Source organism: Sinocyclocheilus rhinocerous, unplaced genomic scaffold, assembly GCF_001515625.1.
Source record: "Sinocyclocheilus rhinocerous isolate Xijiao unplaced genomic scaffold, SAMN03320098_v1.1 scaffold140, whole genome shotgun sequence".
Taxonomy (NCBI): Eukaryota; Metazoa; Chordata; class Actinopteri; order Cypriniformes; family Cyprinidae; genus Sinocyclocheilus; species Sinocyclocheilus rhinocerous.
The window spans coordinates 1,363,614-1,375,294 of NW_015642053.1; the positions used below are offsets into that span (position 1 = coordinate 1,363,614).

Below are 11,681 nucleotides of genomic sequence, written 5' to 3' on the forward strand. Positions count from 1 at the left end.
GATCGCTGGCCAATCAGAGCACACCTTGCTTTTTCAGACCGATGAGCTTTGTAAAAATCGACACGTTTCAGAAAGGCAGGGCATAGAGGAGAAACAATAATGTACAGTATGTGGAAAATAATGTGTTTTTTTAACCTTAAACCGCATAAACACATTTCATTACACCAAATACACAAAATAATGTTCTTTTTAGCAACATCGTATGACCCCTTTAAATGAAAACCCCATCTGTATGCATTATTTTGCATATAATACACAAAAGCACCAAAATTAAGATCTGTATATAATTTTTCCATAAAGCTTTTATGTTGAAAGATAGAAAACAACTCAACAATTTGTTACCAAACAAAAATGTACATTTCTTCAGGTTAATCTATGAAAAAATGTCTGAACAATAGTAACAGAATTAAAAGGATTTCACCCAAAAATGAAAACTGTTGTCATCCACTCAACCTCATGTCATTCCAAACCTGAATGCATGTCTTCTTCTTCCAAACACACACAAAAAAAGATATTTTGAAAAACGCTGGTAGCCAAATAGTTGTATTATATTACATTGACTTCTGCAGGTTTGGAATGACATGAGGGTGAGTAATCGATGACAGAATTTTAATTTTTGGGTGAACTATCCCTTTAACATTGATTTTATTTAATGATTATGATTATTAAATGCATAGACTTGGCAAGTGAATCACAAATAAACACAAATGTGATAAAATCAGACTTTATTATTTTCTTATACAGCCTTCTATTTATTATTAATTATTAATCAAATCAATTAATTTGCCAGTAGGAATTCTAGAACCTTCTATGTTTATGGGATCTCAATTTTAGCGTCATATTGACTGAGCACACAATAATGCAATCAGATCATTACTGTTAGGATGCTTGTTCCACAATATCCCAACTACATATTCTCTCAGTCTCAGGAATGACAGTCCAGTTGGGTGAAGGTGTGCCAGCAGCAAGCCAATTGAAATCATCCACCTCTGTCCAGTTATTCCTGTTTGGATCAAGTCCAGCCACTTTGAAATGATCATGAATCCCTGGATAAGTCCACGTGAATGGGGCAAACCGGACCCCATGACAGTCCTCTATAATTGCCCGGCTGGTCACATGCAGATATATCTGAGTGGCAGTGGTGTTATGGGTACGCAGCTGCTGACAGGGGAATACTAAAGTGCTGTCAGTGCACTGGTCTACAAAAACAGAGCTGGACACTGGCCCGCAGAGGATCTCGCAGCCGCGGACGTTCTTGATGTGCAAAGTGCTCGGACAGCCATAAAGCCTGACTTTACAGTTTGTCAGATGAGATAACAGAACATCTCGTTGCTGGATCTCCTCAGCTTGCTTGATTAAGACTTGATTGTCAGCATTAGAGAATCCACACTGATCTACAAAGACCGCAGCATCCACCACTACAGTACCAGCCGCATCAGATGCAAACTTATCTGTTGTTTGTTGAATCGGTGCAGGCTGCTTACTTGCTCCGGTGTTCCTGGATCTAAAGGCGAATTTCTTTTTAGGCAACACCTCATCTCTTTTCTCAGCAAGAGAGCTCTGGAGATTCTGCAGGGATGCTTGCGCCTGTCTTATTTCATACTGGGTTAGAAACATCATGCTGTCATTGAGAAACTTCAGGAGCTGTTGAATTTTCAAAGTGGCCTCTTCCAGTGTTTTTGCGGCTTTGTCGGGGTCATTATCGTTACAGCTGGAAAGCAGCTCCTCGACTGCTGTCTTCTCAGCATTAAAGGTGGACGTGAAGAAATCGCTCTTTTCTTCCGTCACGGTCTGGCTCTCCTTGACGTTTCTCCGGCGCTCTGCCTCCTCCAGCCTCGCTTGATCCCTTAGTAACACACGTTCGGGAACTTTGACAGCTGTATTTGTTTCTCCATCATCGTTCCTCACATTAACTTCTACTCCCAGTGCCGCCATGTTGTTTCTCAAAACAGGCGTGGTGAACGCACGTTGATCATGTGATGACTCGTCAAAGTGTGCTTATCAATGATTGGACTAAGAATCAGCACCGTTAGTAATGCGGCGTTCTATTGGCGCATTAAATGTTCACGTTCACAATAAACTTATGACCGTTTTCCCATACATAATTTAAATGATGGAGTAAAGTTATTTATTACTTTGTTTAGACTTCTTCTGTCATATTCATATTTAATTAGTTATTGATTTTTAATTGATGTGAAATTTATTATTTTACAGCATGTTTATAAAAACAATTGTGTTGATTTATTTCTTTTAGAATTGCAAGATGACTTGACTGTATTATTGTTATTTTTATTATTATTATTATTATATCCCTCACAGTTTACAGTTTATATTGATTATCTGTTGAATTGTGTACATGGTCAGTGTATGCATTGTAAACAAAAATCAAACCAGCAGGGTTATTATTATATTTTGCATTTTAATTTATATTTCATTTAGTTTTATTTAAGTTTACTCCATTGCTGTTAGTTTCATTTTCATTTTATCATGCTTTTTTTTTTTTTAGATTATTTCGTTTTAGTACTTAAAATTTGTTTTAAAATGACTACAAAGTAACAAAATTTTAGTTCGTTTTGAAGTGATGAAAATGTTTGTCTATAAATTATAGTCGATTTTTATTTTAGTTTTTAATGTTTTAATTTAGTTTTCGTTATTGATAACATTTAAAGCCTCGCTGTGGCAACAATCTCCTATATTTTACATAATCAGATAAAGGATCAAAGGATCCAATGAGGTATTGTTTATTGTATTTGCTTCGGGTTGACACTTGTGGGTGATGTGTGGTCTCTCAGGACTCAAAGGTGTGGTCGTTGAGGATTCCCCGCCCCCTGTCGCTTGTTACAAACACAATTTATATTCATTTATTCATGTCAGGCATTTCGAATGATTAATCAAAACAACAGCTTTAACTTGTATGGTTGCAGAAGAAACCTTAATAGTAAACAAAGAGTTTAAGAGACCCCTTTTCGTTCAAGTAAAGAACCCTATGGAGTGTAGTGCACTATGTAGTGATGCTGCCTTCTGCTGGAGCCGCACTGCTCCACCGGCCCGTGCAGAGATGGCGAGGAAACCCCGTGGACACGGCACTGCTTTTTCATGACGGTGAGTTTCCCCTTTGAGTGTATTATAATTTTGTGATAAAAATTTCAAGGAAAAAACACACACAACCTCCTTCCTCCCCTTCCTTCGGGGAGGGAAGAGCAAGCGTGGAGAGAGAAAAATCTATCTGAGACTGAGCAGCAAGGACAGTGAGGGAAAATATATGAGTAGGAGAGGGAGAAAGAGGAAGAAGAAGAAGGAGGAGGAGGAGGAGGAGGAGGGGGAGCAAATTAAAAGTTGCCAAATGGAGATATTGGGTTTCAAGAGGAGTGAGACAGGAGTAAGGGTTTGCCACTTATTCAAGTCGTCTTTATGTGATGCAAATTCAAATAAATAGTTATGCTTGGCCAACGATTTGTTCTCCGTTCGGTTTTTGCTCGACGAATTCAGCCGTTTCTTAATAACGTTAGGTGGGGGGAACGTCCACAACGTCAAGAAGGCCATCATCAACTGAGCACGAAGAACGCTTAGGACTCGCCAGATGATCCGCTTTTACCCCCTTCGTAAAACCTACGACATCCGTGCCGGTGTGAAACGAGCCGTCCGAGGCCGAATACGCGTTTCTTCGTGCCGCCTGTCCCCTGTCCCCTGTCCCGCTCGCGCTCCTCGGCTGTCACAGATGCGCAAATACGCTTTTAGAAGAGCATTTGCGAAAAAACGAGCCTCTCCAGCCTCGGTCTATTTATGGACAAAGTCCCTGTGTGTTTCTAGCAGTTCGTTTCAGCGAGATTAAGGCGGGTTTTGTGCGTCCTGCCCTTGCGCCATGGAGAGCCTTTTAGTCCTCCCTGCCACCGTGTGACAAGTGAATCAGTAAAATGCGTCGCCTTGCTTCGACAGGGTTTTACTGTGTATTTTGAGGGGTTGCTGGTTTTCTACGCGTCTCTTTTCCGCCCCTTTGACTTAACAGGCAAAGAGGATAGATAGGGTTTTTTTTCTGTTAGAGAGGAAGAAAAAAAAAATTCATCTCCTCCCTCATTTGGCTTGCTAACTTGACTACAGCCTAATCGAATACAAGTGTTAAAGATATATCTCACATTTAGTACATCGTTTAGTTTATAAAACCCGCATTTGCATGTATAAGAACGATTTAAAAATATATTTTGAAGTCGAGATGTAAAAGGGCCGGATTAATGTCATACTTTTTTTTCTTCGTCCAGATTGCACTACACGGATATTGCTAGTTTAGTCTTGCAAGTTAGAAAATGTTAAAAGTTTTGAATACAAATAGCATATAAGATCTTAATATTAAGCAGTTATATTTATTGACTAATCTTATCATTCGTTCGAATCCATTTATAACCTTTATAGACTGTTCGATCATTGAGTTTCTTTTTCAGTTTCTGTGCGTATGTTTTTAAATTATGAAATAAAGGCTAACATTCGCAATTTTGGATTTCTGCAAGCTCATTAAGCTGTTTTTAACAACATGTTGTTTGTTTCGAAACAATAGAGAAAATACATACACATCGGATGCTGTTCAAACATGTAATCACTTTGGAAAAACACAGACAACGAATTTCATTCCCTCACTAGCCTTAACCATAAAGTGTGTTATAAAACATTAACAGAAGCTTGTGAAGTGTGAGTGAACAATCAAACTAGCCAAACATGTTTCACCCATCCCCCACGTCGCTTCCTTTGTCACGTTTCCACACATGAATTTTCAAGTTGTTCACATTCTTATGGCAACTTTACAAAGAAATATGATCTGAAATTAAAGTCGAGTAGCATTATACCACTGCACAAGTACTTTGCGTCATAATGTCCTTAGTCTGTCGGCTGTAGCGAGCAGTGGCGCAGTTTCAATCACCAGCCGCCATTTTGAAGTCTCTAGGCTGCAGCAAAGAGTACAGCCATTCTTTCTGTCACACAATTGACTTAGGTATTTTTAAACATAGAAATCATATTCGCATTTAAATAAAAGTACCATGTATATTAGACAGTTTTACTGTTCAAACATTACTGTTTATGTTTTTGGTGACATATCAAACAGTTTATTACTGTTTAGTACACAGTAATAATTAGTAATGTGCTATTTTTTTGTTTTATATTTATTCTTCTTTGAAAATAGAATGATGTCAGAGGGTTCCCAAAATTCCCTTTGTGTGTTTACATTGTTATCATAGAGTTATTTCAAAAGCCTGACATTGCCCATAGTTTAGTTTGGCCTATTAATATATCAAATATATTATTGTACCTGAATTTAATATTATACATTAATTCGCAACCTATGCTTGAAATGACAAACTATGCCTGAGAATGTTCATTGACAAACTGGGGTTCCTGACAGATTACATAGTTTTGATTTTGTTTAGAACATTATACACGCTACATTTATTGGATCCTTCAGATGTAGCCTATTCAGAACAAATTCATATACAAATTATATCTTAGCGTAGTCAAAGTCAGGACTGGGTTCAAATTTAACGAACCTGTACTTTGCTGAGTCCATTGAAAAATCTCAAAATCTGTAATTACTGTGTCACAGGTGTCATGGATGATGAAGACGACCGCCGGCTTCTGGATTTTATAGGGTAAGCAGCATTACAATTGGATGAGTACACTTTAAAAAGAGTTTTTACCCATCAAACGTAACACATGTGTTTTCATGAACTGTTTTTTTTAACAGAGATGTGCAAGCATTGAATGAGTATCTTCATGGTTCAAATAGTAAATGTGTAAGTATGCTTAGACTATATGACATTTTTGTGTTTTATATTGAAATGTTATTGACAACTTGACTTTCAAACAGATTGGAGAAGATGATGTGACTAATGCAGCGTTTGGGTCGGCCAGTTCGTTCTTCACTAGTGACACAGTGAGTAAAGACAAGGTTCCTATCAAGGAAAGACAAGCTCATATCTACTGGAATGTGAAAATACTATAATCTCAAAAACTTATTTTCAAACACAGTTAAATAAAATATTTCAATATTTCCACAAATGTGGTTTCATATGTTCAAATAGGTATAGTTTGAATGCAACTGGGATATCTAGAATGGGTTTTAGAGCATCTAAACAACAAATTATTTGGTTTTCTACTCAGGGTGGCTCCAACGAAGGACTCAAAGATGACCACAATCATTTGGGAGAATTTGGGGAGGTTGGTGGAACTGAGCTTCAGCTCTCAAGCAGTCTTCCATTCATCGAGGATGACCTCGACAGTGGAACCTCACAAGACGAGGTCGATCTTGGGGGCGAGGACCAACCCTTCGACATACTTCAGAAGTCATTGCTGGAAGCAGATATTACAGAGCAGACATTGGCTCAAGAAGCCCTTTTGGACTCCCAGCCCTCTCTCATTCCCACAGCTTCCGCTTTCCCTCAGCAGCTGGTCTCTGGAGGGTTTGAAGGTATCCCAGGTCCTGGTGTGGTGGCACCATTGGCACAACCTCAGGCTTTTATCCAGCAGGTTCCCCAACTACCCTTGCCAAACGGCCCTGCTGGACACATCCAGGTAGTGGGATCCTTCAATGGCAGTGCCTCCTCCATGATGACTATCAACAGTTTGGAACAGCCTCAAATCCTTTTGAGGCAGAGTGGAAATGTAGTGACAAACAACAGCGGACAAGGTACCATGTTCACCCCTTCTGCAGCTGGTCAGGTGTCAATGTCCTTCAATAAAGGGACGATACCAGTTCAGAATATTATCATCCAGAGAGGCCCTATGCAACAGACATTGATTAGACCCATTCAGCCTAAACCCTTACAGACAGGGGGACAAACTGTATACAGTATCAGCAACATCGGGCTTCAACCCAGCACCACAACTACTGCGAATATAGTCAGTAACCCATACACAGCCAGCGGCTCTCCTCAGTCTGCTCAGCAGGTGAAAGTGGTCAATCCAGCCAGCAGCATTGTAATGCATTCACCTCTGGGGCAGCAAGCGCAACCACAGTCCCAGTCCAATCTGCCTCAAGGGCAGTTTTTGCTACCCACTTCTATTTCCCTCACCCCTGGTACGACTGTTCACGGCTTCCAGGCTGTGAATGGGCAGGTGTTAGGTAGAAAAATAGTCATAAAATAATAAATTACATAGCCTGAGATGGCATGGCACAATACAATTTTTTGTCATTTTAAGGTGTCTCCATTTCATGGATATTTAAAAAAACTTGATTAAACTGGAAAAGGCACCGATTTCTTGGAATGACCCATATCAGTTTTGTTATGCAAAGTAGCACATGCATAATTATATACAATTGCCAAAGCCTTAGAGAACATATATAAATTACATATATAAAAATATGTAAAAATTACATTTCAGTAATAAAAAAAAAAAGCGTGAAGAGAGTGTGAAGATGGTACTGAAAATTTTGAACAGTTAGATATACAGTATAAATGTTTTGGTTACTTTTCATAATAATTGGTGTAATTTCTGGAATGTTTTGAAGATATTGTACTGTATTTACACGTAAATGCAACCAAAATGCAATTGCTTTTTGCTTGATTGGCTTTATGTTTGTGATGTTTCGCTACATCGCTCTCTCAGATGGATTCCTGGAAGACTTCTGCTGTGGCCCTAAACTGAAGATCCGAAGTACAGAAGTTTTGACGCCCGCCACCCATGAGGGCAATCCCAGCGTAATGGAGACATCCCCAAGGCATTCCATAAGTCACACCGGAAGAGATGGGCAGGGTATGAACAGCCACACAGAACCTGCTTATAGGACAGAACCTCAACAACAAGGAATGGAGGAACACAGAAGAACTCCCATCAAGTGCATCCTGGACCTAAAAAAAAAGAAATTCAACAACCTAATCAGCAGCAACAGTCAACATGCTCACTACCCTACATCTCCCAGCCAATCACAGCATAGCTCCGCCCAAGGCTACCCTTCGAACCTGGGGCAGGGTCATGAACATCAACTTCCCTCAGATCATAGTCACACCCCATTGGCTGACTCTGTGCTTGAGGCTGCCGTGAATAGCATCTTAGAATGTTAGACAGTGCCATATTTATGTTTGTTAGTTGTTCCATGTTAATCTCATTTCATGCCATTTGTGTGCAAGCTGAACGGACGTACATTGGCATTATCGCGGGTTAAAATGCACACAGCGGCTGTGACGATGTCGAGGAACAGGAAGGTGAATCTGGTGATGGTGATACTCTAATACTGTGCCTGTTGTTCTAGAGAAGTTTACATAAGAAAGCCTTTTTGACAATGCTTCACAGGATACACTTGCAACCACACACACACACGCACATCAATATATGCACACATACACACACAATCAAGCAGTAAGTGTGATGTTTGAAATGTCATGAGTAGACATTGATATTTGTAGCTTATTGGTCAATATCAGACACTTAGACAAATAGTCAGTCCGCACTTAAGGTTGTATGGTTGTCTCAACACTTATGTTGTGTCAGTGCAGTAGACATTGAAACAAGTGACGCACACGAACACACCTGCACATTTAATTGTTTTTGAGCATTGGTTGTGCTCTTTTTTTCTTTTTTGGTTTACTTTTTTTCTGTACCTTACAGGTATGTGACCCCTCCACAGAGACAAAACTCACTTGTGTGGTTTTGTGCAGGGGAAAGTTAAGACCTCAGATTGAGGGTACAATGTTACATTGTTTATCTTTTTTGTTTGTTTTAATTCATTTTTTTTAAATGATGCATTATTATTATTATTTATTTATTTTTTAAAATCTGTACTGCTCCCTGCCTGGAGAAAATATGTGCCGTTTTGTACCTTAAGTCTCAATAACTCGCATAGGTGAATCTCATAAAAACTTGCAGTCACATTTTGACCCAAAATGAAAGGAAATAAAAATAAGTAATATTTTGCAAAAAGAAATTAAAACCATTTTAGGATCAGTAATATGTATTTTTGCATTGTGATATTTTTAACGTCAATCAAGCACATTTTACCACACATTTTGATTGCTGCATTTACATCATCAAATTCATATTGCATATTTTGAAAAAAAAATCTCAAAATCTTTTTTGTTTTTTAATAAAGTATGGGTTATATTTAAATAAGCATGAATTAAAGGCTGTGCAACAATACTGTTATGTATTAGTACATTATAATTGATTTTTTTTTTCTCACATTAACATATATCGCTTCTTTATTTATAATGAAAATATATGTTTTGTTGCATTAATGAAAATTGGTTCTAAATGTGCTTAATAGTCATGAAACAATGTCAGTGGTCAACAAAATCTCAGAGGTCCACAATAGGCTTGATTTCTCTGAGCAAATATAATGTCTCATTTCTTTCCTTTGATTTGAGATTTCTGTGAGATTCACCCACCTAGATGTTGTTTGAAACTTTTCATTTCCCCCTGTGCATCGAGATCCCTGCTGGTCAGGCTGTAGTCTTGGTGGTCGGTTTGCAGTTTTTGCCCCTAGTGGCAGCTTCTATTTGCACATGTGGAAATGACCTTGTACTTCACAGATAGCCATGCTCACAGCTCTTACAGCCCCTTTGCAGATCTCTTCTCTCCTATGAGTTCTAAAGTTGTGAAAGCAGCAGTAGTGCAGTTACAGCATATCAGGTTTTCACTCACTATGATTATTCTAATTAGTTGCATTAGGAGATGGCTGTTAACTGAAATAATGTAGTTTGGTTGGAGTAGGACTGGCCCACATTTTAACAACCAGTTTTGAGAAATCATTTCTGAAGAGGAGACTTTTAGCATTCAGTTGTATTTTGTAGGTTAGAAAATGGTGTAACTGTGCCATTACAAGGCTTGTGAGCTTTAACAATGGGACTACGACCAAGACAATGTCAAAAACTGACCAGAGTAGAGAAACTGCAGTGTGCGGACATTTTCACAAGTCTGCGTTTCCATTAGCATCCATTCCAAAGCCAAAGGGAAGGTTGCTTGTTTCCATCTATACACGTCATCCCATTGTTTTTGCATCATTAACACTAAACTCCACCGTCTTTCCCAGCAATTCAACCAAAAATGACAGGCAGACAGAAAAAAAGAGAAATATTCTTCTCTCTGATCTGAGCTCTTGTGGTTGGTATTAGAGAGCATTCCGAAAGACCTTCACTTCGAAGGGCTTCTTTGCCTTAGGAGAGAGTGAGTGAAAACAAGTTTAAATAGTCTATCATTTGTTTTTACTGCTTTTTGTTGTGTGAGTGTGGCCTTCAGTTATCGTAATACCCCATGGTAAAAGTTGCTTTTATCGTTTTATTTTCTGCATCACCCAAAACTTGATTTGTAGTGTTTGTATTACAAAAACTAAAAACATGAAACACAAAATATTTATACTTTTTGTAAAGAAAAAGAATCAATATTTTGTAATGTCTTCATTTTTTATGAATTATGGATATTTATATGTAATAATACAGGTGCATCTCAATAAATTAGAATGTCGTGGAAAAGTTCATTTATTTCAGTCAGTTGTTCTGCCTAATATTTTTGTGGAAACCATGGTACATTTTTACAAGATTCTTTTACGAATCTAAGTGTCAAAACAGCAACATTTATTTGAAATAGAAATTGTTTACTGTGAAAAAACGTAATGACCCCAAACCTGTAACCGGTAGTGTACATAGATCAAACAACATGGAGGAGGAATAATGGACTGATGTTGGTGAGAAAGCCGCCGGTATTCTGGCAGCATGGGAGAACTAAGGCAGGGTTAATGGGTTTTACCTCAGCTGGTTCTGTGGGGTTCTTCAGCACCTGTCATCTGACTTATCTGAAAAAGGACCATGCTGTAGGAGATGCAGAAACAGCTCTTTATTGTTCTATAGCAGGATTCTTCACATAGCACTCTCTCTCTCACATGACCTTTCCCTGGTCATTCTCAATTACCCCCACCAAACCCACCGCACACTTTAGGGGTTCTGTTATATGTTCTATATATTATAAGTCTTTGAGGGCTGCTTTATCTCTTTGTCTCTAAAATCGGGGTTATTTTAAGGTTGATAATGACTAATTGCAGACATGGAGACGCCGGCAGAAATGTGATTGAATGTCTCCATGTTGTAGGTTGGCAGGTGACCCATTTCCCAAGAATATTTAATTGGGTCTTTTAGACTGATTACAGCCAATGACTCTTTAAAGGGATAGTTCACCCAAAAATGAAAATTCTGTCATTAATTACTCACCCTCATGTTGTTCCAAACCTGTAAGACGGAACACAAATTAAGATATTTTTGATGTATTCTGACATCTCTGACCCTCCCATAGACAGCAAGGGTACTACCACGATCAACGTCCAGAAACGTAGCAAGGAGATCGGTAAAATAGTTAGCAAATTAAAGGATGATCATGTAAACAACAATAAAATATGACAGGACTTACAAAAAAACAAACAGTGTAGAACAATATTCTATAATTTATTAGATCTTAGTTAAAGGGATAGTTCACCCAAAAATGAAAATTCGGTCATTAATTACTCACCCTCATGTCGTTCCAAACCCGTAAGACCTCCGTTCATCTTCGGAACACAAATTAAGATATTTTTGATGGTCAGCCGCACTACACGGATAAGTTTTCTACATTATTTGTGCTTTGATTTGAACAAAAACAACGTATCCATGTGACGCAGCTGACACAGAACAGCATACGCTGTTTGCATTCAGTGGATACTCTCCAAAATGGCGCTA

At 38.5% G+C, this 11,681-nt stretch overlaps 2 protein-coding genes across 2 annotated transcripts; one reads left to right on the forward strand and one right to left on the reverse strand.

Annotated features, from left to right (window-relative positions):
- Window positions 1-749: 749 nt before the first annotated feature.
- Window positions 750-2,075, reverse strand: tbcc (tubulin folding cofactor C). The gene has a single exon (XM_016572272.1). It carries the CDS (start codon window positions 1,933-1,935, stop codon window positions 880-882), a length of 1,056 nt encoding a protein of 351 aa, XP_016427758.1. The 5' UTR covers window positions 1,936-2,075; the 3' UTR covers window positions 750-879.
- A 607-nt stretch (window positions 2,076-2,682) lies between these two features.
- Window positions 2,683-8,711, forward strand: LOC107755401 (GLTSCR1-like protein). The gene is made up of 6 exons (XM_016572184.1): window positions 2,683-3,102; window positions 5,588-5,633; window positions 5,729-5,777; window positions 5,852-5,917; window positions 6,145-7,100; window positions 7,493-8,711. The coding sequence occupies exons 1-6, from the start codon at window positions 3,012-3,014 to the stop codon at window positions 8,043-8,045; spliced, it is 1,761 nt and encodes a 586-aa protein (XP_016427670.1). The 5' UTR covers window positions 2,683-3,011; the 3' UTR covers window positions 8,046-8,711.
- Window positions 8,712-11,681: the final 2,970 nt, after the last annotated feature.